Source organism: Hippopotamus amphibius, chromosome 9 (genome assembly GCF_030028045.1).
Source record: "Hippopotamus amphibius kiboko isolate mHipAmp2 chromosome 9, mHipAmp2.hap2, whole genome shotgun sequence".
NCBI lineage: Eukaryota > Metazoa > Chordata > Mammalia > Artiodactyla > Hippopotamidae > Hippopotamus > Hippopotamus amphibius.
Genome location: NC_080194.1, coordinates 114,717,198 through 114,744,661, shown reverse-complemented (window position 1 = coordinate 114,744,661; position 27,464 = coordinate 114,717,198). Strand labels below are relative to the sequence as shown.

The window sequence follows — 27,464 nt, the reverse complement described above, 5'->3', positions numbered from 1 at the left end:
CTAGAGAGCCCTTGAAGGAAAGAGAGGGACGCGGTGACCCTGTCTGTGACTCAGAAAGATCACTCTTTTGCTCCCTGCATGCCTGGCCCTGTCCGAAGTGCTTACCTGTATTAACTCCCTTAGTCCTCCCAACCACCCTGGGAGGTAGGCACTTTTATTATCATGACTTTGCAGAAGAAGACATTAAGGTCCAGAGAGGTTATGTCACTTATCCAAGGTCACACAGCTGGAAAGTGGCAGTAGGAACTCTTACTTTCATGTTACAGATGAGGAAACTGAAACTCAGAAAGGTTCATCAGCTTGCCCCAGTGACATCACATGGCTGACCAGTGTGGGAATGGGGGGCAGGTAAGGGCCAATTCCCTGACCCATCTTGCTCGATGCTGGTCACAGTTGTGCAAGTGGTAAACAAAGGCCTGAAACTGGAGAAATAACCAAATACCCAGGCTGGTGGCTCTTAAACGTTGTGGGGTCAGCTAAGGACAGCAGCCCAGGTGGGAGCTGGTATTCCCCTCTCCCAAAGTTGGTGCACTAATGGCTCCCCTTCCTCTACCAGTTCAGAATCTATAACGTGACCTACATGGGGCCCACCCTCCGCTTCGCAGCCAGCACCCTAAAGTCTGGAGCGTACTACAGCGCACGGGTGAAGGCCTGGGCTCACCGCTACAACAGCACCTGGAGTGACTGGAGTCCCAGCACCAAGTGGCGTAACTGTGAGTATCCTGCTGGGAGTACTGAGTGGTCAGCATCTCTCTTTTTTTTTTATTTTGGCCACATCACGTGGCTTTCAGGATCTCAGTTCCCCCACCAAGGGACCAGGGATTCAACCTGGGCCATGACTATGAAAGCCTGGAATCCTAACCACTAGGCCACCAGGGAATTCCCAGCGGTTAACATCTTTGCTTCCCGCTTTCATTCTTTGGCCAGACACTTCCCCCAGCCAAACATCTGATTTCCATATCATAGGATGCCTCTAACTGCAGTGACAGAATTACCAACTGACATGGTGTACTGGTCAGGGTAGGGTGGGTTACAGTAACAGATAAATGCACAGGTTCTGTGACTTAACACTATAGGCATGTTTTTCTTGCTCATATAACAGTTCAACACGAACTTTGCTGATTGGTGGGTAGTTTTCCTCCCTGCAGCTCCATCATTCTCTAGGACAAAGATTCTCAGCCTTTCTGTATCATGGACCCCTTTGGCAGTCTGGTAAAGCCTGTGGACGTCATCTCAGAATAATATTTTTTTTATTTTTAATTTTATATTAGAGTATAGTTGATTCAGAATGTTGTGTTAGTTTCAGGTGTACAGCAGAATGATTTAATTATACATATTTATATATCTATTCTTTTTCAACTTCTTTTCCCACATAGGTTATTACAGTGTATTGAGTATAGTTCCCTGTGCTGTACAGTAGGTCCTTATTGATCATCTGTTTTACATATGGTAGTATGCATATGCCAGTCCTAACCTCCCAATTCATCCCTCCCCCCACCTTTCCCCCTTGGCAGAATAATATTTTTAAATGTATAAAGTAAAATATATAGAATTTCAAGGGAAACCGAATTTTATTGAAATGCAATTATAAAAAGATTTTAAAATATATTTGTTATCTAGGAATATATGCTGCTTTAATAACACATTAAAAGCAGGATCTAGTGGTAGTTCTCATAAATACTGTAATCTCAAAGTAGATGAGCATAACTGGTATTTCCTGATACTGCAGCTGTCAGGTAATGAGAGAAGAGCTGTAATTTTTGTTGGGGCCTGAGTGACTGATGCTGCTATTACTGTGGTTTGCTCCCTCCATTCCTAATGGGAGGAAATGCCAGGTTTCAGAAGTTAGTGAAAATGGAGATATCATTTCTTTCCTATCCAAGTGCCCAGACCCCTAAATTCTAATGGTAACCATGTTGGAGGTCTGTGAACCCCAAGTTAAGAAACTCTGCTCTAGAGCCCCGCCATTATCTGCATCCAGCCAACAGAAGGGGAGTGAGAGCAGGGAGACCACACCTGCTTCTTAAAAGCCTTAGCCCAGAAGTGACACACATCACTTTCTCTCAAGTTCTGTTGGAGGAACTGGTCACATGGCCACACATAGCTGCAAGGGATCCTGGGAAATGTAGTCCCTCACCTGGTAGCTGCATTCTCCAAACAACTCTGTGACTTTATCACACATGACTTTTGCAATAGAGATATTGAATTATCTCATAAAATGAAGTCTTACGAGGGAATTCCCCGGGAATCCAGTGGTTGGGACTTTGTGCTTCCACTCTTGAGGGCCCGGGTTCAGTCCCAGGTCAGGGAACTAAGATCCTACAAGCTGCATGGGGCAGCTGGAAAAAAAAAAATGAAGTCTTGCCAGTGACCTTCCCAGGTTCATACAGCTGCTCGTGACATCACCCCAGAGTCTTCTCTTCTTTGCCTCTGCCATCCCTAGCATGGTAGCTTTTTATCCTGACCCTTGTCGCCTCATGGCCCCAAGTTGTCTGCTGCACACACCCTCATGCCCAAGGCCCAAAGGAAATGGAAGGCTGCCATAAGGAGGGCATCCCGTACATCTTTTATCAAGAAGCAAAAACCTCCCCAGTCCTGGTGGACTTCCCCTTGCATCTCATTGGCCAGAACTGTCATGTGGCCTCTCCCAACTGCAGGGGAGGCTGGGAACTCAGATGTCTGGAAAGAGGAGTAATTTTGGCCCGTGACTGGCCCACACCTCAGGGTGGGCACATTGCAGCCTGGCAAAGAAGAAGGGGAGATAGCTGTTGGGTGGGGGAGGCCGCCCCAGGCATCACCCGTACACTGAGGAAAAGGAAGGGCTGTTGTGAATATTCAGTGAAGGAAGAATTCTTCAAAGCTGGGTACAGTGGTGATTGGCAGGTACCCCAACCCAACCCACCACACACCCCTCTCAGCATCGCTCATCCTGCTCTATGGCTGCCTCCTGACCATCTGTTTCCCACTCTGGGCTGTGAGATCTGTGGGTTGTGTCTGCTCTGTGGCTTTACTTCCCTTGCCCAGCACAGCACCAGGCATACAGTAAGTGCTTGGAAAAGTTTCATCAAATTGATTTGATTCTTCCTTTGACCTGAGGAAGGGAAGGGAAGTAGCTTGTATTGGACAGATACCAGGTGCTGGACACTCATTCATTATTTCCACAAATATTTCTTGAGCTCTTACTACATGCTAGACAGTGGCCCAGTGTGAGATGCTGAGGGATCAGTAGTGAACAAAATAGACAAAAATCCCTGTTCTTGTGGAACTGACATTTTGGAGGGGGAGACAGAAAATAAAAATATAAATGAGATCTAGATCCCGAGGACAGTAAGTCTGGGAAGGAATAAAGCAGGGGAGAGGGATGGGAGAGGCAACAGTAGAGAGGAGGTGGGGGAGAACGCTTTGGACTTGATGGTGAACAAGGAGAGGGGGCCAGCCGTGTGCATGGACGAGCGGGCACTGCTTCAAGTGTATGTTAAATCGTACCGTCCTCACAACAACCCTGTGAGTTAACTAGTTATTAACCCCATTGTACAGATGAGGAAACCAAGGTACAGAGCAGGTGAGGGTCTTGTCCTAGGTTGCCATCAAGTATATGACAGAGTCAGGCTTTGAACTGAGGCCGTCCAGCTCCAGAGTCTCTGCACTTGACCTCAGGGCTTCAAGAACGAGAAAGCAGCAAGTTCAAGATCCTGAGGTGGCCCTGAGCTTTGGAGGAGCAGGGGACAGCAAGGAGGCCAGTGTGGCGAGGGCTCAATGTGCAAGGTGGGGAGTAGTAGGAGGTGACCACAGCAGCCAGCTCATGCAAGGTCTTGGAGGATGCTTTCATGAGGCCTTGGTCTCCTGCTCAGAGAGATGGAGACCAGGCTGGACACAGCACGAAGCAGGCTCACGGCTTCCCTCCACTTCCAGACTACGAGGAGACCTTGGAGCAGCGCCTCCCACTTGGCGTCAGCATCTCCTGTGTCGTCATCCTGGCTGTCTGCCTGTTCTGCTATGTCAGCATCATCAAGTGAGTCCCTGGCTTCCGAGCGCGAGGCCATCAAACCAGCCCCCCTGGGGTGTGGAGTGGGTGGGAATTTCCCCTCTGATCTGTCAGCTTGCAGCCCTTCCATTTAGTGATAGATATTTCTTGAGCAGCTACTATGTGAGAGGCACTGAGATTGACAAGGGACCCTGTGTCCTTGGGGAGGCAGAAGATGCCAGGCCAACAAGTAACCATGGCCTTTTTCCGTAGTGATGCTTGCGCTGAAGGAAATATGCCAGGGCAAGGGGGGAAGATAGGGGCTGTTTTGGATGGGGTGCCAGTGCGGGCCCCTCTATGGAGGTGATGTTTGAGCTGAGACCTGCCTGCAAGTAGGGAGCTGGCCAGGGCAGGAGCTGGGGCAGGGCCTTCCTTTGGCAGAAGGGAGATAGATCACACCCAGGGTATGGCCCAGATACTTGAAGACATGTGGCAATAGACAGAGGAATCCTAGACAATTGCCCTGCAGCGTGAGGAGACCTGAGTTCAGATCCTGGCCTTGGTAGCTGTGTGACCAAGTTTCTGAACCTCTGTTCAGTCTTGGGTCGCTATTTCATCAGTCCCAAGAGTCCTAGGGGGCATCCAGATCGCTCGATGTGGGGGGCAGAAGGAGCCTTGTTTCCATGAGCTTGAGCCCTTCAAATCATGGAGTCTGAGCCTCAGTCCTCCCACCTCTGAAATGGGCTGAGTGGGCCTGCGCTGACCACGTAAGGAAGGGTGATGGTTGGAAATTGATGTGTGTAGTGTCCACACTCTGCCAGGCACACAGTAGGTGTGCAGGGAATGCAAGTTCCCCTCTCCACATCGGTCGCTGATACCTCTAAGCCCCCCTGGGCTGGTCTTTCCCCTTCTATGAGCCTCAGTTTCTCCATCATCTGTCTTACCCACCCCTACTCACTGTGTTTCAGTGCTCCAACCTGCTTGCTGTTCTTTGAACATGCCAAGCAAGTTCTTCCCTCCGAGCCTCTGCACTCACTATGCTCTCTGCCTGGAAAACACTTTCACCAGGCATCGCTGAGACCCACTCTTCCACCACCTTCAGTCGCCTCTCAGAAGTCATCTCCTCAGGGAGACCTTCCTGTATTACACTCTTTATTCCTCTCTAGTCCCTTATCTTCTTTATTTTCATTCCTGGCATTTATCACCAGGAATGAATGATGTCATATAATCACTTCTGCAGGGTTTTTTCCTGTCTTGTTCACTGTGCGTCCCCAAGGCCTGGCAACGGTGAGTGGTAGATAGTCAGTGCTCAGTAAATATGTTACCTGACTGAGTCGAGTGGGTGGAGGCTAATCCAGAGGGGGTCTGAGGACCTGCCCTCCCAGCACTGATGCTCTGTGGCTCCAGGCCAAGCCAGGAAGGGAGAAGGGATCCCTCAGCCTCTCAGGCCATCCCAGGCCTCACCCCACACCTTGGCTCCAGCTGCTCCGGAGTAAAGGTTGTTGAAGGAAAGACTCAGAATTCTCTCTCTGCAGCTCGAGTTTCTCCTAATTCCCTGGGACTTGTTCCCTCTGGGCAGAGGTGGCCACATTACGAACTCCATTCTGGGTAGCAGAATGCTGGGGCCCGAACCTGGCACTTCTGCCCACCAGCTGTCACTTCACCTCCTGGGGCCTTAGTCTCCTCATCTGTAGAGTGGGGTTAGCAATAGAACCTGTTTCGTGGGGTGAGGGTGAGACCGCCTAAAACCTATCGACATGATCTCTGAGCGCTAGTGTCTTGGTGACAGTGATAATTTTTATGGGAGGAATACCATCTGTTAGTGATACAGGGACCAACACCTTGTCCTTTTCTTTTTCAGGATTAAGAAAGAATGGTGGGACCAAATTCCCAACCCAGCCCGCAGCCCGCTCGTGGCTGTCGTCATCCAGGATTCTCAGGTAGGAGAGTGCGTTGTTGAGGATGCTTTGGACCGCGTGTATCGGGAAATACGATTCAAGACGTCTGGGATGTTAAGGGTATTTCTTGACTCTTGGGGTTGCACATGGGAAGTCAGGAAGATTTCAGGGTAGGTTGAGTCAGCACCTGGAGGCTTTCACTCCCCTCCCTTTGGCTTCCATGACTGTTTTTCAGCCTGGGGTGGTGGGGTGGGGAGGAGGGTCCTCTGGGGTTGGTCTCTGGGTTTTTTCACTCCCTTCGGAGGTGACCTCCTGGGGAGGTACCTGTACCAGGGCGGGAGGCTGAAAGGAGAGGGAGAAGGGGACAGGCTTCCTGCATCTTCCTCTTAAGAGCAAGAAACTGCCCCCCAAACCCCAGCAAATCTCTCCATTCTCATTGGCTTGAATTAATTCACATCACAGCCTCTTTCCTAAACCACTCACCTGTAAGGAGTGGGAATACTTGAGACCAACCAGATGGGCATGCCTGAGCTAGAGGTGGGGCCAGCCTCCCCAGTGCGATGGCCAGGTGGGGTTTGCCTGAGCACCATCAGGATTCTCTGGGAGGGGGGAAGGGGGCGGATACAGGTCCCATCTAGAACAGAAAGTCTGAGTGTCCTTAATTCTCCAGGGACCCTGTGGTGGGCTCTGGAGTCCAGCAGTGCTAGTTTTGAACCCTGGCCCTGCCACTTACCTGCAGGTTAGACTTAACAAGTTGCTTAACTTCTCTGAGCCTCAGTTTCCTTATGTGGGTTATAGCAGTGGTTATAACAGGACTGATATTGGAATTCACTGAGACAGTCCACATGAAGTGTATATTACAGTGTCCTGCACATAGGGTGTTGTTTATGTATCAGTTAGCTTTTGCTGTGTAACAAATCATCCCCAAATTTAGAAAGTTAAAACAACAGCCACTTATGTAGCTCTTGCTTCTACAGGTCTGCAGTTGGGCTCAGCTCAGCAGTGGAGGGTGGAGGAATCCTGGCTGGGCAGATCTTGGCTTGGCCTGTGCCAGTGGCCTCACTCACAGGTCTGGCAGGTGGCTGACTCACCTGGGGCCATGGAGGTTACTAAGCTATATATATGTCTGTCATCCTTCAGCAGGCTGATGCAGTTGGCACAGTGTCACTTCCACCACATTCTGTTGGTCAAAGCAAGTCACACAGTCATGCCAGATTCAGGGATGGGAGGAGCTTCAGAGACTGTGGCCATTTTTGCCATCAGCAGACTTAGTGCATCCTCCTTAATTCTCAGGAAACTGAGGCTCAGAGAGGGGAAGTGACCTGATCGGACCTCAGACCTGTGTGAAGTCAAGACTCAAAGTCTTCTCACGGCAAACATGTGCTGAGCCTTGCTGGATTCCAGGCTGGGTGGGCAAGCCTCTCTCCTCTGTGTCATTGGCTGTCTGTGTGTTTTAGGTGTCACTGTGGGGGAAGCGGTCCCGAGGCCAGGAGCCATCCAAGTGCCCGTATGTATATGAACTTGGGTCATAGCCTGGACTGGAAGGGGATGTAACTGGGGTGGTGGGCTCCATCCTGAGAATCTGCCCTCTCTTCCTTGGTGTTCAGCACTTGTCCTGTGACACTGGGCTTTGAGGGGTGGCGGGGGGAAGGGTGGTCTGGGTAGGTTGGCTGCTGGCTGAGCCCCCTGAGTTTCACTGGGGGGATCAGGCACATATTGAACCCCCTTGGGATGCCCATTCTGTCCTGAGCAAGGCTGATGGGGCTAACAAGCAGGGCACCTGTACCAGTTGTTGAAATGTTGACGTAGTGGCGCACTGGTTAGCAGATACCACTCTCCTGGACCCTTGAGTATGCCACCATCTTCCTGGCCTCCTTAGCCCCTCTCTGAGGGCCCCCTGGACCTACCCACAATCCAGTAACTGAAGGGTTTATACCTAGCAAAGCAGGGGACTCCAGGACACTGCCCCAGTCCTAGGACCCCCTGGCCATTCTAATTGGTCCTCACTTATGCTTTGGTGTTAATAGGTATTTTAAATATCATCATCCCTGGCAAGGACTTCTCCTTATTCAATAGATTGAGTTTGTATTATATGGCAGCCTCCAGAAATCCCAAAGTAATACTGATAGATTATTGATTACAAAGTCTGGAAGTGTGTTTGCAACAGATAGACATTGTAGAGGTCAGACAAGAAATTCAGGCAAGGCTTTATTGGGGTCCCTGCTGCAGTGGGTGGTGGGGTGGGGGGTACAATGGAGAACAAGTAACAGGTTCCCTTGCTTGCGCCCCAAGAAGGGATGAGCAGCTTCCTCATTTGCAGTGAGGGTAGGGGTGTGTCCAGGGATTAGGCCAGAGGGGTGGCTTAGGTGTTTTGTCCACCCCTCTGGTGGTGTTAAGCGCAGGGGCACACGGGGCACGCACAGTACCCTCCTTTTGCTCCTAACACCCTGTTTTTGCTCCTGGCTCTTCCTAAGTGGCAGTTGCGTTTTTTGGTCTTTTTGTATCTTTTGTTCATAATGTGCCCCAACTGCAGCATGCACGCAGTTATTTTTAGTCCCATGTAGTTTCTTTGTATTTTGTTGCTTGAGGAGAGGTTTGTCCAGGTGCAAGCATTGTAGCACTGTAGCAAAGGGTCCCAGGTCCCAGCCTGTCTCAACATCAGTCCAGGGTGATTTTGAGCTGAGCTTTGAAGGACGAATAGGAGTTTTTCAAGTGGAGACACTGAATCCTAATCAAACTTTGCTTTTGTAGACACTGGAAGACTTGCCTTGCCAAGCTCCTGCCCTGTTTACTGGAGCATGGCGTGGAAAGGGATGAAGATTCCTCCAAGGCTGCTAGAAATGGGCCTTCCCAGGGTCCTGGAAAAGTAGCATGGTGCCCTGTGGAGGTCAGCAAGACGATCCTTTGGCCAGAGAGCATCAGTGTAGTGCGGTGTGTGGAGCTGTTTGAGGCCCAAGTGGAGAATGAAGAAGAGGAAGTGGAGGAAGATAAAGGGAGCTTCTGCCCATCACCTGAGAGCAGCGGGGGCAGCTTCCAGGAGGGCAGGGAGGGCATCGTGGCCCGGCTGACAGAGAGCCTGTTCCTGGACCTTCTCGGGGGTGCAGATGGGGGCTTTAGCCCACAGTGCTTGGAGGAGTCCTGCCTTCTTCCACCTTTAGAAAATGCAAGTGCTCAGAAGCCCTGGGCTGAGCTCCCAAGTGTGCAGCCCCAGGAGCCATCATCCAAGGACAAGGAGCAGCCTTTGAACCCAGAGTCAAGTCCTCCGACCCAGAGTCCAAGCAGCCGGGCTTTCCCAGAGATGCCCGCCATCGTCGCAGACAACCCCGCTTACCGCAGCTTCAGCAGCTTCCTGAGTGAGTCCCCAGGCCCCGGAGAGCTTGACTCAGACCCACAGCCGGCCGAACGCCTGGGGGAAGTGGACTCTGGCATCCCTGCCTCACTCCAGCCATCTACACCACCCGCCACACTCCAGCCTGAGCCAGAAACCTGGGAGCAGATCCTGCGCCAGAGCGTCCTCCAGCACAGGGCAGACCCCGGCCCCGCCTCGGCCCCCAGCAGTGGCTACCGGGAGTTTGTGCAGGCGGTGAAGCAGGGCAGCGCCCAGGACAGCGGGCCGGAGGGCTTCGGCCCTTGTGGAGAGGCTGGCTATAAGGCCTTCGCCAGCTTGCTTGCTAGCAGTGCCAGCTGCCCGGGGACCTCTGGGGTGGAGCCCAGCCGTGGGGAGGGGGGCTACAAGCCCTTCCAGGGCCTCACTCCTGGCTGCCCCGGGACCCCTGCCTCAGTCCCCATCCCCCTGTTCACCTTTGGACTGGACGTGGAGCCCCCTCACAGCCCTCAGGACTCACTCCTCCCAGGCAGCGCCCCAGAGTGCCCTGGTTTGGAGCCAGTGGTCAAAGGAGAAGACAGCCGGAAGCCCCAGCTCTCCCCGGAGCCGGCCGCAGACCCCCTCAGGGACGACCTGGGCAGCGGCATTGTCTACTCAGCCCTCACCTGCCACCTGTGCGGCCACCTGAAGCAGTGCCACGGCCAGGAGGAGCATGGCAAGGCCCAAGCCTTGGCCAGCCCCTGCTGTGGCTGCTGCTGTGGCGACAGGTCCTCACCCCCGGTGAGCCCCCTGAGGGTCCTGGACACCCTGCCCGGTGGGGCTCCCCTGGAGGTCAGCCTCTCTCCGGCCTCCCTAGCACCCGTGGGTGTCTCAGAGGAGGGTAAGTCCTCCCTGTTCTTGCAAACTGCCCCCAGCGATGCTCAGAGCTCGAGCCAGACCCCCACAGTGGCGGCCATGCTCTCCCCAGGGCCAGTGTGCATGGACGCCTCCTAAGTGTGTGCACGCGCTTCTTGCCGAAGTCTACAGGTGAGGACCGGGCCTTACCCGTGCCTGCGAAATGCCTCCTCTGGGAAGACAGCCAGGCTGGCAGAGTCCCGAAAGACTCTGACGACCCTGGCATGCCGTTGTGAAGCTGTCCAACACTGGGGCTGCAGACACTGGACGCCCCCGGCTCCCAACGTTGGCCAGGGCTCACCACATCCCGTGGGAGTGGAGGGCGCCAGGCAGCTGTGCTCACAGCAGGCACCTGCAGGCACTGGGAGGTTCCTGGGCACCTCGGCTTGTGAACGAGCTGTTGACCACTTCATCTGTCCGCAGCGGCCCCAGCGGACTATCCCTGTCACGCTCAAGGTGCGTTTCATCCACTGAGTCGCTCCATTACCCATGTCTCACCCAGGCCTGGGATTAGGTACCACCATCTCACTGGATTGGACTGAGTCTTGAAACTAACCAAGCCAGCAGGGGAATGACTTGGGAAATTGAGGTCCAGGAAGGGTGGTCATCTGCCCAGAGATGGCTGTTCGTTTCACAGGTTGACACTGGGAGCAGAGTCAGAGCTACGGAGGGGTTGACTGAGGATGCGAAAAATTGTGATCACCAAGCAGTGACAGCTTGCTGCCAGCTTCCCACACCGCTGTGAGGCTGGGGAGTCCTGTTAAGCATTGGATTCCCAGACTGTGCATGCCTAGCGACCTTAGGGCCGGCGTGCGCCCCCATGGACGCAGTCGCTGGCATCGATGGTTCAGAGGGAGTGGCTCAGCTCCCCTGATCCAGCGAGCTGGCGTCCGAGATGCTGACACTGGGCGCATCCCCTGCACATCAGCCCCGACCTCGGGCTGAGTGATGCTTGTTTGTGTGCATCTCAAAAATTGTTTCATCACCTGGTGTTTGTGTTTGCTGAGGAGGGTGGAAGGGGAGAGGATGGAGTTTTGTATAAATAAAGGTTCTTTATCTCCTTTTTTCCCTCCCATTTATTAAACAAACATACTGTCAGGCACTGTTGCGAGTGCTTTATCTCTATTAACTCATAGAATCCTCCCATCCAGAGGAATTGAGACCTAGCCAAGAGGTTAAGTAACTTGCTGGCTCTGCTTGGGTTTCCCCGAGACCAGAATTCATGTGCAGTTCATTGAAATAGGTGGCGATCCCAGGAAGCCCTGCTTGGAGAATGGGGAAGGGCAGGAGGTAATAAAAGGTGTTATCACACAGTGCCAGTACGGCAATAGATGCTTCACCCATCCGGGGAGCTTGGGAAAGCCAGGCACAGCGCATGCCTAGAGGTGGGGAGCTGGGCTGTTTGTCCACCAACTCTCATCTGTCATTGGTTGAGGGCTGCTTCCAGGGACGTAAACTCCCCAGCACTTGCAGCTGCTCTCAGATTGAGAGGTGGTGGCAGGGGTTGGGTTGGGGGCGATGTTTGAGCAGTTTTTGGCACACGGGGGAGATGGTGGACAGGGCTGTGATGGCAGCTGCTACCTTGCCAAGCTCACGCAGCTCGTGGCAGACCAGAGGTTGAACCCAGGCAGGGTCTCCATCACCCAGGCTCTTTGTAGGTGATCCGTGCTTGACATGTGGGCAGGGTATGGAGTGGGCCTCAGATGGGCAGGCAGGGGATCTTAAGGTCCTTTGTGTGCAATCACTCTGTGTCCCTGAGTAGCTGTCCTGACTGCCACGCTTGCAAAATGAGGGGCTCAGCTATTTGAGGTCCCTTCCTGCTCTGGCATTCTACATAATGCATTATAGAGGGGACGGGGAGCTCACTACCTCACATGCAGCCTGGTGTTTGTGAGAACTGCCTCCTTTGTGCTGAGCCCAAATCTATCCCTTTGGCTGCCTGAGTCACCACCCCACACTCATGGTTTACAGATCAGGAAACCGCTCTAGAGAGGAAATGGGACTTGCCCAAGGTCATGCAGCAGCTAGCCCTCTGGACCTTTTGTCTTCAAGAGCTCCTTGTAATACAATATAATAATTTAAAATAAAAATATTTAGGATGAAGCAATGTGCTTAGTGTCATACGTTGACTGTGTCACAGCTCTAGTGAGCAGGTGATTATCCCAGTTTTACAAGGGAGCAGGCCCAGAGAGGTTGAGGTTTAGCTTGGGGCCACACAGCTGGGAAGTCCCTGCACCAGGATTTGAATCTAGGTCTGATGAGTTCCCGGCCACCACGGTGTGCCAGCTCCTGTGCAGCATGGCATCCACTCCAGTGTCAGCTCTGATCCACGTAGTCTGTATGTCATCCTGGAAAATCACATTTCAAAACTAAGCAGGGACTTCCCGGGTGGCGCAGTGCTTAAGAATCCACCTGCCAGTGCAGGGGACACGGGTTCAATCCCTGCCCCAGGAAGATCCCACATGCCGCAGAGTAACTAAGTCCATCCGCCACAACTATTGAGCCTGCACTCTAGAGCCTGTGAGCCACAACTACTGAGCCAACGTGCCGCAACTACTGAAGCCCATGTGCCTAGAGCCCGTGCTGTGCAATAAGAGAAGCCACCACAATGAGAAGCCCGGGCACTGCAAGGAAGAGTAGCCCCTGCTCCCCACAACTAGAGAAAGCCTGTGCGGAGCAAAGAAGACCCAATGCCACCATAAATAAATAAAATTAATAATAATAATAAAAACTAAGCAGCCAGGGACTTCTCTGGCAGTCCACAGGTTAGGACTCAGTACTTTCACTGCCATGGCCGGGTTTGATCCCTGGTTGGGAAACAGATCCATCAGGCCGTACAGGTTGGCCAAAACTAAAATAAAATTAAAAATTAAAAAACTAAGCAACTAACAGAGAAAATGAATTTGGCAGGTTGCCCAAGACTAAAATAAAATAAAAAATAAAAAATAAACTAAGCAACCAACTCTCCAGCCTGTGCTGGAGAGTTGGTTGGGCTGCAAGTCCACTAGAATTGAGACTGACATTCTCTCCCCAGGATCTTGAGAGAAAGACACCCAAGTTGTCAGCTGAGGCTCATATTACAGAGTCCGCTGGGCTCTGGGAAACTAGAATGGAGAACTAGGCAGAGACACTGCCCATCTCATCTGAATTTAAACACACCCTCCCAGATTCAGGGAAGCTGGAGAGAGGTCACTGTTCTGGCTTCCCCAACCCCCTTCTCCATCATAACACAGAGAAGGAGGAAGCAGAGAGGCAGAAAAGCAGAAAGAGCAAGAAAGTCACACATCCCACCGATGTCTACTGAGAACCTACTATGTGCTGTGCTTGGTGTGACAAACCTCTGAGTGACACAAAGTCCCTTCCCTCCTGGACCTTACAGTTCAATGGGGGAGACAGAAATTGAAAAGACAAAAGGAAAAACCTGCTAACCCTGAAAAGTACCTTGAAGAAAATAGGGCTCTAAGATTGGGGCGGGGGGGAGTAGCAGAGAGGTATTTAAGGGGTGACATTTGAGCTGAGCCCTCAGTGACTAGAAGAACCAGGATGGACTGCAGGAAGAGCATTCCAGGCAGAGAACAGAGCAAGTGCAAAGGCCCTGAAGCACAAGGAGCTTGGTGTGTTCGTAGTGCAGAGAGATCAGCTACAGTGCAGTGAGCCAGGGACAGTGGTGAGAGACAAGGTCAGGCAGGGTGGGGAACTGGAGCGAGGAATTTATCGTTTGGTTTAAATGCACATTAGCCCCACCCATTGAGAAACACGGTCCAACAGGCACCCATCTCTCTTCAATCTCTCCCGTCCCAGATGTAATCCATCCATAAGCAGGAGCCCAGGAGAGGAAGGGGAGGCACTGGCAATGTTCCTCCAATAGGACTCCCTCTCACGCCACAGAAGTGGAGGACTAAGATTCCTGCCAACAGCACCTGGGTGGTGAAAATCCTTGTTGCTGATATTCTCACTCAGGAGTGAAGTGACTTCCACCCGAAATGTGTTGATTAGCGCAGGGGAATGGCTGGCCTCCAGGGTCTTTCTTGGGAATTTCTTTGACAAAACACTTAAAAATCCCCTTAAAATCTGATCGTGACCTCCCAGCACTAGCCTCCAAGTTAGGCAGGGAACCCAAGGGTCTTCGGGGTGTGAAGGCCCAGACCCCATTTCTGGTCTGTCTTCTTTATGCTGCCTGTGCCTTTGTTTTTTTTTTTCGTTTGGAAAATACGAATGATGATAAAATTGGCATCGGAGCGTTGTCCTGAAGATAGTCTACATTATCATCATCTTCGTTGTCTCCTGGGTTTACTCCATCCTGGCAGGGGCACAGGTGGCAAGAGTGAAAAAGGACAACCAGCTTAGAAATCTAGAATTCTCAGCCCCAGCCACTGCCCTGGGCTTCCTCCCATGGACTTAAAAAAAAAAAAAGTTGCCTAGCATGTCAGTTAACAAAGAATGGTGTCTGCCATTCTGGTAAACAACAAATATTGCCTCCCATGAAGCCATCCGCCACGGCAGCTGCCCCCCCCCCCCGACTGTGAGCCCAGAGGGGAATTCAGGATGGAGAAAAACAGGATACTGGTCCTGGACAGTTAAGATGCATATCAAAGGAATCATTTCAATAAACCTAGACTCTTGCATCTTCCCAAACATAGAAAAGCACTAACCTGAGATGTCTGTTTTTTCTTGTGATTAACAGTAATCTTTTGATGGTCTACTACATGTTTTTTGTTTCAGCAAAAACTGCTCTACATTCAGGCTCCTCCCTTACCTCTCTGGAACAGTTCCTCAGAGCTATCTGGGAGGGTATATCCCAGGGTATAGAGTTCTCAGTAATGTCCCTGAATAAAATATAATTCTCAACTTTTAGGGTGTGCGTTTTTGGGGGGTTTTGTTTTTTTTTTTTCAGTAGATACTCCAAATCTCCCTGGTAAGCCTCTGAGGACTCCCACTGCCTTTGGCTGATTCTGGCACGGGAGCTCCCGCCGCAGCCCCCCAGTCTCTCTTGCTTCTGCCTACTCCTTTGAGGTCAGGACTTCCCCAGACTAGGCCTGGTGAGTCAATTACTTTTTCAATTACTCCCTGAGCACAACTGTTTTTTGCTTGTTTGCTTGTTTTGTTTTAAATATCATCTCATTTTAAAAAAAATTAATTTAATTAATTTATTTATTTATTGGCTGCATTGGGTCTTCGTAGCTGCACACGGGCTTTCTCTAGTTGTGGCGAGCGGGGGCTACTCTTCTTGCGCTTCGTGGGCTCCTCATTGCAGTGCCTTCTCTTGTTGCGGAGCACGGGCTCTAGGCTCATGGGCTTCAGTAATTGCGGCACACGGGCTCAATAGTTGTGGCTGATGGGCTCTAGAGCGCAGGCTCAATAGTTGTGGCGCACAGGCTTAGTTGCTCCGAAGCAGGCAGAGTCATCCTGGGGCAGGGCTCGAACCCGTTTTTCCTGCATTGGCAGGTGGATTCTTAACCACTGTGCCACCTAGGAAGTCCCCTGAGTGCAACTGTTAAAACAAAAATAAATTTCTCAAATTTTGAACGTGGATCAAAGCTTTATTTTAGATTTTTAGGGAGGGAATCAGAAAAAGAGAGAGAGAACATTGGTTCAAGGAACAATCTTAGTGATATCAAATGCAAGTTCGTGCACAAACCAAAATGGCAGAGTTTGGAGCAGAGAAAAGTTTATTGCAGGGCCCTGGTAGCTTGTACTCAAAAAACCCGGAACTCGCCAAAGGGTTTCAGTAAAGCATTTTTAAAGGTGGGGGGAGAGGGGGTCACAGGATGTGTGATCAGCTCATGCACAGTTCTCTGATTGGCTGATGGTGAGATACCAATTCTTAGGCGCCAGTAGGTCTGGGGTTCATCAGTATCAAGCAGTTAATTTCTTCCATTTAGTGGTGGTTTTAGCAACTGAGGAAATTTGCATCCGATACTATGATCTAGGGATCAATACTTCAGAGAGGAGCTACAGCAGGGGCTATGGGGGAGGAGTCTGTCCCCGGAAGGCCCCATAAGGTCCTGCTCTGGTACCTTCAGAAAGTATTTAGAGCAAGACAAATGAGTGTCTAGAATAACGCTATCCAACAGAGATTTTTTGCTATAATGGGAAACTTTCACGTTATTGGATACAATGGCACTAGCCACGTGTGGCTATTACAATGCTTGAAATATGGTTAGTGTGACTGAGGAACTGATTTTTTAATTTTATGGAATTAACATTTAAATTTGAATAGCCTAGTGGCTAGTGATGACAGCATTGGACAGGGCAGGGCTAGATCATTATAGCCCAAGGTACAACTTTATCAACTGCCTCAGAGCGGAGGAGAAAGGATAGGGTCGGAGAGATGAAATGAGAGGGAGGACAAAATGCATCAAACGTTTGCCCCAGAGCTACGGAGGGGCGGGGCCTAATGGATCAGGTGGGACCAGCGCAGAACTGCCCCCACCGAATAGGAAGCAGGCGGCAGGTGTGGGCGGACGAGATGCTGGCCGCGTGAGCTTCCCAGCGTCCACCCCCGCTCTGTAGGTCTGAACCAGGGATATGGGGAGCAGGAGGGGCTCCCCAGGGTAGCAGCACCAAAGGGGCCTCGGCGCGGCCCTTGAACTCTCTGGAAGGCCTCAACAGAACCCAAGAGACCTCCTGAGGCATTGAACTTGGGGTCCGCCCGCCCCAGCCCCGCACACCCCCAACCTCGATTTTACAAAGATTTTTCCAGGGGTTGGGGGTTGGAAGGATGGGTGTTGTTTCCACTTTAGTGTTGCTGTTGTTGTTTTTAAACAAAACCCCTACTTACCGATTTTTTCTGATTACTAAATCGGCACGTGCCAGCCTTCTCCGATTCAGAGAAAACCTAAAGGTATAAATAGGAAAGTGAAAACCACCGGAAATCCCATCCCCCGCCCCAGCACCTGGGACCTCGTGGGCGGTCCCCAAATGTATATGTTTGTTTTTGAAGATGTATCTCCGTTAACATCCTGTTGAATAACCTTTCTGACATTATTTTCCCACGAAAGTTATTAATTTAAAAAAACCACCACCACAAACAGCAAGAAGTTTCTGAGCCCCCGCTGCAAGGGAGGCGTGACTTCACTGGATCCTCACAGCAGCCAGAAAGTCCTGTGAGAGACTTTTCCATGATGTACCCTGACTCGGAACCACGCTTGTCTGCCATTTGCCTGGATGCTTACACCCCTTTTGCAGGTGGGAACACTGAGACTCAGAGAAGCAAGGGCTCTGCACTCATCCTGCCTCGGTTGGAACCTGCCTTTGCCAATTCGGAGCTGTGTGACTGCAGGCAAGGTATTGACCACTCTGGGCTTCAGGTTCCTCCCCATCAAAGACAGATAAGAGGATTTCCCTGGTGGCGCAGTGGTTGGGAGTCTGCCTGCCAATGCAGGGGACATGGGTCCAATCCCTGGTTCGGGAGATTCCCACATGTTGCAGAGCAACTAAGCCCGTGAGCCACAACTACTGAGCCTGTGTTCTAAAGCCAGAGTGCCACAAAAAAAAAAAAAAAAAAAAAAAAATGGATAAGAGAAGTACCCTGCAGCCCACAGCGGTGGAGTGAGGAGCAGATGTCTTGATGGGTGAAGGCCGGCCGATGCCCAGATGCTCTTGTGATTAACTTGCTTGAGCTCCCAGACAGCATCAGGACAGCATCAGTTCTTCCTCAAAATCCCCCCCTTTTCCAGCTTTATTAACGAGCCTGGCCTGTGGAGATCGGATTGGCTGGAGACCAACTCCTTGGTCCCTGCTGCCCCCTAGTGGCCCACTCTTGCCAGCGCCTGCCTCTGTGCTTCTTTCCTCTTCTGTAAAATGGGAGTAATAATAGTACTGACGTCATGGAGCTGTTATTAGAATTAAGTGTTAATACACATAAGGCTTAGAATGGTGCCTGCATGTAGTTAATGCTGCCCAAGCATTTCCTATTATTATTATTATTATACTGAATGGGTCTGTGGATGTCATGGAGGTGAGGGTATAAAACATAATTAAAGGAAACAATAACATTCTAAATTTAACATTATTGTAAAAAGGACAGACTGGAGCAACAGAAATCCGAGACAAAAATGGTCCTGATGGCATCACCCCACCAAGTGTGTTTGTATGTCCGCATTGCTTCTAGATGTCATCCGTGCGCAGAGTCAGTTTGTATATGTGCAGAGATTTATATCATGCATTTCTCATCGTATATTCATATATATTATATAATACAGGTCTTTCCAGCAAAGAAGAACAAAGCAAGAGAGACCAAGATGCAGAGAATGAGAGAAAAACACTAAACAAACTTCTGATCCCAGCTCCAGTTTGATACTTGACTCCAACCACAGCATGACCTCTGACTCAAGCCATAGACTAATTCTTGACCCATGCTGTGGCCCTATTTGTGATTCTAGCTGCACACTGACCCCAGCCACATGCCGACCCCTAGCCCTGGCCACGGAATAATCTTTGACCCCAGCCAAAGACCGATCTCTGACTCTGACCACCCAGAGCCCTCACTCCTATAGAGTGACACCCCACCCCATCTGGGAATTGGCATTTCCTGATTTCTAGCTGGTAAATTCAGTTTGAGTTGGTCAATGTATCTGGTCTGTCTGTCCTTCCTCTCTGCCACAGAACTGCAGAGCTCACAGTTCTCCTTCCTAATCAAAGAGAGCAGCATTAAGGAAAGCACCTTTTGCCACCTTCTGTTCTGCTTTGGATGTGGTCTGGTGGTTTGGCAGCCATCTTGTGATCATGAGGGGGCAAGCCTGGAGAAGAAAGCTAGTGCTCTGAATGTGGCAGAGTGAGAGACAAAAAAGGGCCTGGATCCTTGATTATATCATCAAGTGATCAAATTGACCTCTGGATTCTGAAATATAAACCATGAACATGCTTTTGTTTAAACCACATGGATTTTCTTTTGCAGCCATAGAGCAGCCTTAAAAACTGTAGTTGGTAGAATAACGGACCCCTAAAGATATTCACATTGTAGTGTCCGGAAACTGTGGACATGTTACATTGCAAGGGAGAATCAAGGTTGCAGGTGGAATCTCAATTGCTAATTAACTGACCTTAAGATGGGAGATTATCCTGGATTATGTGGATGGGCTGATATAATCACAAGAGTCTTTATAAGTGAAAGAGGGATGTAGGAGAGTTAAAGTCAGAGAGAGAGAGACTTGAAGATGCTACGTTGCTGGCTTTGAAGATGGAAGAAGGGACCGGGAGCCAAGGAATGCAGGCAACCACTAGAAGCTGGAGAAGTCTAGGAACAGACTCTCCTTTTGCGTCTCCAGAAGGAATGCAGGCCTGCTGACACCTTGATTTTTAGCTTAGTGAGACCAATTTCAGACCTCTGACCTCTAGAACAATAAGATAATACATTTTTGTATTTCAAACCACTCGATTTGCAGAATTTATTACAGCAGCAATAGGAAACTAATCCACAGACCCTTCTCATGAACCTGGACCCATCCCAGCCTTCTTTTCCTCCAGCCCTTCCTCCATCTCCACCCTCTCCCTCATTTTTGCCACTCAGTCTCCACTTCCAGAGGGTTGTGTCAGATCTCTGTCCACTCCCTACCTCTATCACATCCATCACCTCTTGTTAAAGTGAACATAGGGCAGGGCTGAACTTCAAGGACAAGCCACTAGCACTACAGGTCCCTGTGCTTATAATCTGATACTCTGAGGTCCACTTCCTAAAATTCTTAATAATTTTATCTTTGAATTTGTGCTTTGTAAGAGAAGTCCCATGGGACAGTGGAGCACGTGCCAAGGGCTTGGAGCCTCTGCTCACACCTCCCACCTCCTGCTACCTGCCCGCTGCTCTGGGAGAGGGTCACAGCCATCTGCTCCTGCACCGCCTGGCCCTCTGGATACCACTCAGGCTCCTCCTTTCCACCTGCATCCAGGGGGCTGGACGCAGGCACCAGGGAGGGTGGAGGTCAGTTGCTCACCTCATGGCATCTTGGTGAAGAGTGTGGCAGTGAGCATCCCTGCCCCAGGTATGCCTGCCTGGTGGCAACTCAGCCGAAGCGAGTCCCTTGCCCCTTGCACATCCAGGTACCAAGAGTCACCTTCTTGAATTCTTAGTACTTTTGGAACAAGAAGGCCTGCATTTTCATTTTGCCCTTAGCTCCTCAAATTCCATAACCATTGCTGACATGGAGTCATTCTTCCTCTCCAAGCTTGAGCCCTCCACTCCCTCTGGATCCTGGGTGTTCAGCTTCTTCCCATCACCACGTATCGCTATTCTGGTCCCTTCCATGTGCAGACAACCAAAGCTCCCTTGATTGGCCTCCGACTCTCTCACTCTCTCTCTCTCCCCTTGCCTCCCCAGCCACTGTTCTCGAAAGCTGTCTCTTGTCTCTGTCTCCATTTCCTCCCAGCACACCCACTCCTCAGCCCTCTCTGTGCAGAGCTGCCTGCACTTCTGCCAGGAGCCTGCTTTCATGGACACCAGCTGCCAGGTCCAGGTTTGTTTCAGTCCCTAGCTTCCTCCGGCACTAGCCTCTTCCTTGTTATCGAAGCTTTGCCCTTCTTGGTTTCTTTTTGCTTTCTTTCTTTCCTTTTTTAAAAATATTTCTTTGTTCATTTTGGCTGCTCCAGGTCTTAGTTGTGGCCACTTGGAATCTTTAGTTGCAGCATGTGGGCTTCTTACTTGCGGGATCTAGTTCCCAGACCAGGGATTGAACCCAGGCCCCCTGCACTGGGAGCGCGGAGTCTTACCCACTGGACCACCAGGGAAGTCCCTTCTTGGTTTTCTTGCTACAGGCTGTTTGCTGCTGGTCAGGCTCCTTTCCCCGGTGTCCTCTGCCCTCCCTGAAATGTTGGGGGTCCTCAGGGCCTGTCCTGGGCCACACACACACACACACACCCCCCACAGGCAATCTTATGTGTTTCCATACCGATTGTAGCCAATCACAACCTTTCCTGTGATTGTGAAGAATTTCGTGAAGTAGAGACCGTGTTGCCCAGCACCCAGCACAGTGCCCGGCACACAGAGCGTGCTCACAAAATACTTACTCAGTGAATGAATGAATGATGTCTTCTAAATATGCCTCCCCAGCCCAGATCTCTCCCCTGAACTCCAGGCCCATAGAGCCAACTGCTATTGGGCACATCTCAACCTCCGTACCTCCCACCCAGATATGCCCCTCTAGTGCACTTCACTACCTAATGTGGCGTCTGTTATGATATATTGTATGTATTATTAATTCCTCGATTTCTCATCAGGCCTCCCATGCCTCCCCCACTAGAAGGTAGACTTCATGGGGACAGATTTTGGGCTGGTTGGTTCCCTGCAGTACTCCAGGGCCCTGAAACAGAGTGTGGTACATAGTAGATGCTCAAGAAATACTTTCTGGGCCTTCCCAGGAGGCCCAGTGGTTAAGAATCCATCTGCCAATGCAGGGGACATGGGTTCGAGCCGTGGTCTGGGAAGATCCCACATGCCGCAGAGCAATTAAGCCCGTGCACCACAACTACCAAGCCTACGTGCCACAACTACTGAAGCCCTCGCACCTAAAGCCCATGCTCCGCAACAAGAGAAGCCACCACACTGAGAAGCCCACGCACTGCAATGAAGAGTAGCCCCCACTCACCACATCTAGAGAAAGCCCATGCGCAGCAACTAAAACCCAGTGCAGCCAAAAATAAAATAAATAAGTAAATAAACTTATAGAAAAAAAAAAGAAATACTTTCTGAACAAATGAATGGCTCTCCACATGGATGTGCCCACATCTCAGACTCAGGGTATGCTCAACTGAGCTCCCCATCATCATGGTCCCCACACCTCCTCCTTCCGGGTCCTGGTCCCAACCACTAAACCTGAAGAGGGGGCATCACTCCCGGCGGCCCCCTTCTCCCTTCCTACCGAGATTCAGGCTCTGGCAGTGTGTTCCCAGCACCCCATCTCTCCAGCAACTCTATTTGGCCAAGTCGACCACCTCATTTTTATCACCTGGAATTATGCAAATAGCATCTTCGCAAACACTCTCCCCACCATGACCTGAGCTATTTTTCTGTGTCCCTTTCCCGTTCACAGTGCCTCCTGGCTTCCATGAGCCAGAGTGTGGGATACATACCCCCGGGGTAATCCAAGCAGGGGACACAAAGCCCTGGGGTCCCTGAGATGATTTGAGGTAGCACATGGGTTTGGTGTAAAAGAACCTCAACTGAGAAAGTGATTCCTTTTCCAATTCTCTTTTCTCTTCACACAGGCTTCACACAGCCTTCCACAGGCTTCTGCATGTAGCTAGAATTTCATAACTCATTTTTGATATCATTGTTTTTGTTTTTATAGTTCATTTCTATTCACAATAAGGGAGGCTGGTTTTCCATTTGTGATGATGATAATGTTTCTTTTAAAAATAAAGTTCTCCCTGGTGCCACAGTGGTTAAGAATCCGCCTGCCAATGCAGGGGACATGGGTTCAATCCCTGGTCCGGGAAGATCCCACACGCTGCAGAGCAACTAAGCCCGTGCCCCACAACTACTGAGCCTGCGTGCCACAACTACTGTAGCCCGCACACCTAGAGCCTGTGCTCCACAATAAGAGAAGCCACCTCAATGAGAAGCCCGAGCACCGCAACAAAGAGTAGCCCCGCTCGCCACAACTAGAGGAAGCCTGCGCAGCAATGAAGACTCAACGCAGCCAAAGAATAAATAAAATTTTTAAAAAATCAGTAATGGAGGGACTTCCTAGGTGGCACAGTGGTTAAAAATCCACCCGCCGATGCAGGGGACACGGGTTCAATCCCTGCCCCAGGAGGATACCACGTGACACAGAGCAACTAAGCCTGTGCGCCACAACTATTGAGCCTGTGCTCTGGAGCCCGTGAGCCACAACTATTGAGCCCATGTGCCTCCACTACTGAAGCCCATGCACCTAAGGCCCATGCTCTGCAACAAGAGAAGCCACCACAATGAGCCCACGCACCACAATGAAGAGTGGCCCCCGCTCTCTGCAACTAGAGAAAGCCCATGGGCAGCAGCAAAGCCCCAACACAACCAATACTAAATTAAGTAATTAATTAATTTTAAAAAATCAGTAACGGATTAAAAAAAAGTCTCCTTAAAAATAAATAAGTTCTTTAAATAAAACAAGTCAATTGGGAGATTGAGATTGCCATATATACATTACTAATAAGAAAAAAGTATCAAATTGTACACTTTAAATATATGCAGTTTATTGTACGTCAAAAATAAAAAAAGGATTGAAAAACATACACCATGCAAAGAGTAATCATATAAAAGCTTAGTAGCTATATTGACAATCAGAAAATAGATTTCAAGACAGTAAATTTTGTCATAATAAGAGGATTAGTTTATGAAGAAGACATAATGATCCTATAAGCGTAGTATCTATTAGTAGACCTTCAAAATACATGAAACATCCTCAGTGGGAATGAACTCATGATAAACCTCAAATCATGGATGAATCTGACAAAAGAACACAGAGAGCAAAAGAAGCAGATACAATATGTTACATATTAATAACTTCATTTATATGAAATTCTATACCAGGCAAATTAAGTTATGGCAATAGAAATCCAACCAGTGGCTGCCCGGGGCAGTGTATGTTCCTGGGAATTGACATCAAAAGTGCACAAGAGAAGTTTCCTAGGTGATGAAAATGTTCTGTAGCTTTAATGTGATGGTGGTTACACCGGTGTCTACTTTTGTCAGAACTCATGAAACATACTTTTAACATCTATGTTCTCTCTTGTATGTCACTTATATCTCAATAAAACTGATTTTTAGAAAAGTAAAAATAAAATAAAATATTTTAAAAATCAGTAATGGATTAAAAAAAGTCTCCTTAAAAATAAATAAATAAAGTTCTTTAAATAAAACAAGTCGATATGAAGAAAAGGTTTCAGTAAACAGTGTTGGAGAAAACATGTAAATCTGGAAGAAATAAGCGGCGGCAGTGTGGATGAGGGGGACAAAAACTTGGCAGATGTGCATCTGCAGACCAGAGCCCAAACCCTTTGCAGCCTGGCTCCTGCTCCTCCCTTCTCATCCCTTCAGCCCATACTACTCCTCAGACCCACGACCTGATGTGAGATTGTGACTTATAAGAAGAAATACATATTTGGTCTTCGTCCCTGTTCCTGGTAGGGAGCCCCTAAAACCCTCAGAATTTCCTAAGTGACAAGAGCATTACATGTCTTTTGTTATGTTAATGAGGTGACCTTTGGGAAACCCCTAGGTCACCGAGGATGGAGGCTGGGTGCCAGGAGAACCAACCTTTTGATTAGAGGGGAACTGGCAGTCCCTCCCTTCAACCTCCTGGGAAGGGAGAGGGGCTGGAGATTGCGTTCAGTCGCCGGTGGCCAATGACATAATCAATCGAGCTCTATGATAAAGCCACCACAGAAACCCAAAGGGACAGGGTTTGGGGGCCTCCGGTGTGATAAACATTTGGGGGTGCTGGGAGATTGGCTAGCTCCAGAGATGACCTGGAAGCTCTGCGCCCTTTCCCCATACCTTGCCCTCTGCATCTCTTCCATCTCATTGTTCCTGAGTTAAACCCTTTCCTAAGGAATGGGAATCTAGGAAATGAAATGTTTCTCTCAGCCAAGTGAGCTGCACTAGCAAATTAATCAAACTTGACTGGAGGGTCGTTGGAACCTCCACACTATTGCAAGCTGATCCGAAGCCCAGGGGACATCCTGGACTTGCGATTGGCGTCTGAAGCAAGGGGTGGGGGGGCAGTCTTGTAGAACTGAGCCCTCAACCTGTGGGATCTGATGCTACCTCTGGGTAGACAGTCACAGAATTAATTGCTCCATGGTGTGGAAAAGCACAGACATGTATCAGAATTGGTGTCAGAATGGTACCTGGGATCTGCACCCAGACTACACTACGGATTTGTTCATTTCCTTCCCTCCACCAAGTGTGCCCTCCCTCATGTCTCCATCAGGCGCCACCATCCTCGTCTAGAGGGATTCTGCTTCTGTCTGCCCAGCATCTACTCATCCTTCTATTAACAGGACCTGGTCTTCCTTGGGGACAATCTTTCCCTACTCTTAGTTCGTGTTGTTTCCAAGGAACTGATCTCACTCTCTGCTTTCCAATAGGACACATGATCCAGACTTGGCCAAAGTGTTCCCTCCCCAAATTGTATAGTGGTTGGCTCAGGGACAGGCATGTGATTAAAACTGATCAATGAGAGCCTTTCCTGATATGATCTCTGAGACCATTAGATAAAAGATCTGTTCTTTCCTCTGTGCTTACTAAGCTGGTAGGTTATAAGCCTGGACTTCTGAGAAAGTTTTTGGGGGGTGGGTGGGGGGAACAACTGAGTTTCTCTCAGCCTGATGAGAAGGAAGCCAATACAAAAGAAAGCAGATCCCAGAGGTGGAGCCCTCCAATCTGAAGAAATGATCTGAGCATCTTTGATCCATCCATGCCTGAAACTAAATTCTTGAACTTAAAAAAAAAATCTTTTTATGAGCCAGTAAGCGCATTTTAAAAAGCTAGTTCTGTCACTTGCAACCACAAGGCTCCTGGTTGAAACAGCTTTTTTTTTTCTTTTTAAGATAGAATTTATATAACATAAAATTCTCCATTTTAATTACTGGGCTTTAGTATATTCACAATGTTGAATCCATCACTACTATCTAATTGCATCATTGCCCACCCCACCCCTCCTCGCAAAAAAACCCTAAGCCATTAGCTGTCACTTCCAATTTCCCCTCCCCTGATAACCACTGATGAAATGTCATCTTTTAAGACCCAGTTACAGTGGGCATTTCCCCAGAACCTTTCACTAAACACAGGGCAGAATTATTCTCTCTTTTATGCATATCCCTTTATTATCACTTATAATTGTCAGTTTTATTTTTCGTTTTTTAAAAAATAATTTTATTTATTTGTTTGTTTGTTTATTTATTATCTATTTATTTATGGCTGCGTTGGGTCTTTGTTGCTGCACTCGGGTTTCCTCTAGTTGCCGCGAGCAGGGGCTACTCTTTGTTGCGGTGCTTGGTCTTCTCGTTGTGGTGGCTTCCCCTGTTGTGGAGCACAGGCTCTAGGTGCACGGGCTTCCGTAGTTGTGCCTCAAGAGCTCTAGAGCATAGGCTCAGTAGTTGTGGTGCACGCGCTTAGTTGCTCTGCAGCATGTGGGATCATCCCGGACCAGGGCTTGAACCTGCGTCCCCTGCATTGGCAGGTGGATTCTTAACCACTCGCCACCAGGGAAGTTCTATCATTTGTTTTAAATAATGGAATATTTTGAACATACAGAAAATTACTACTCCTGTTTCTCTTACTAGTCTCCCTTGAGGGCAGGGACTGGAATCTATTTCTTCTCTGTCTCCTAGCCCCCAGCCCAGGGCCGGGTTCAGACGAAGTGCTCAGTGAAAAATAAATAAACGAAGATAAAAACAAAGTAAAACAAAAAGTGAACAAGGGCTCAGTCCAAACATCCCAGCCCTGGGCTGGGCCAAGTCATGAAGATGCCAGAAAAGGTTTGTTGACTGACTGCTGGACATCCTTGGTAAACAATTCCACAGTGGACAACACTCTTGCCTTGCTTGTGTGTGAAGGGGGTGGGGGCGATACACTTTAGCTGAACTGATCCCTTCCCACACTCTGACATTTAATTAAACCCCAAACTAAACTTACAGTTGGTTGCCATGTCTGGGTACTCCCTAAAATTTCCCCAAGCCACACCCATTTCAGTTGCTTAGAGGTAGCCCAGCGGGCAGGCAGAGCAAACCAGCCATCACGGGCATGTTGACTGAACTTCTCTCATCTCAGTTGTCCCATCTGTACAATGGGGCTAAAAATACTAAGTACCTCCTAGGATCACCTGAGGATTAAATGAGTGAAGACTTGTGCAGCACTTAGAGGAGCACTGGCCCATTTGAGAGCTCTATTAAACGAGATGTTTTTTCTGGGTTAGCCAAGAAGTGCATGAGATCGCTAAGTAATTGTACATGCTGTTTCCTCTGCTTGGAAATACTCTTTTCTACCTCTTACTCACTGCCTCACTCCATTACCTTTCTGCTTAGATACCCCCTCCTCCAGGAAGTCCTCTGGCTCCAGACTTTGGTTAGGTGCCTCTCCTCTGGGCTCCTCACACCTGTGCTTCCCCGTCAGCACAGGTAGGGATGATCTGAGACACCTTGGGGTGGCTGGTGTCCAGCATGGAGTGGGTGCTGAGTTCATGAAAGGACATATCAGAATGTGCATCGAAGGACAGACAAGTGATTTTGTTCTCCTCCTTGAACCCTTCTATCTGGGACTTTGGCCCTGCCCTGGGCACCAAGTCCCTGGCTGCATCCTTCATGTGTCCCTGGGAAGAGAAGTTTGTGGACCAGCAGACATCCTGAGGCCGGTTCTCACCAGCTCCTGAGAGCAAACTGTATCATTTTTACTCAGCCCTGCATTCCG

The 27,464-nt window shown here is 49.6% G+C and overlaps 1 protein-coding gene across 3 annotated transcripts in view; it reads left to right on the top strand.

The window, feature by feature from the left end:
* The window catches only part of IL4R (interleukin 4 receptor), a 39,110-nt gene extending 27,968 nt beyond the window's left edge, over positions 1 to 11,142 (top strand). For all 3 annotated transcript variants that reach the window (XM_057695264.1, XM_057695262.1, XM_057695263.1), the window contains 5 exons: positions 557 to 713; positions 3,913 to 4,012; positions 5,826 to 5,904; positions 7,320 to 7,369; positions 8,614 to 11,142. In XM_057695264.1, the coding sequence (XP_057551247.1) occupies positions 557 to 713; positions 3,913 to 4,012; positions 5,826 to 5,904; positions 7,320 to 7,369; positions 8,614 to 10,180 (1,953 nt within the window). In that variant the 3' untranslated portion in view covers positions 10,181 to 11,142. The remainder of the gene's footprint in view (positions 1 to 556; positions 714 to 3,912; positions 4,013 to 5,825; positions 5,905 to 7,319; positions 7,370 to 8,613) is intronic.
* Positions 11,143 to 27,464: the final 16,322 nt, after the last annotated feature.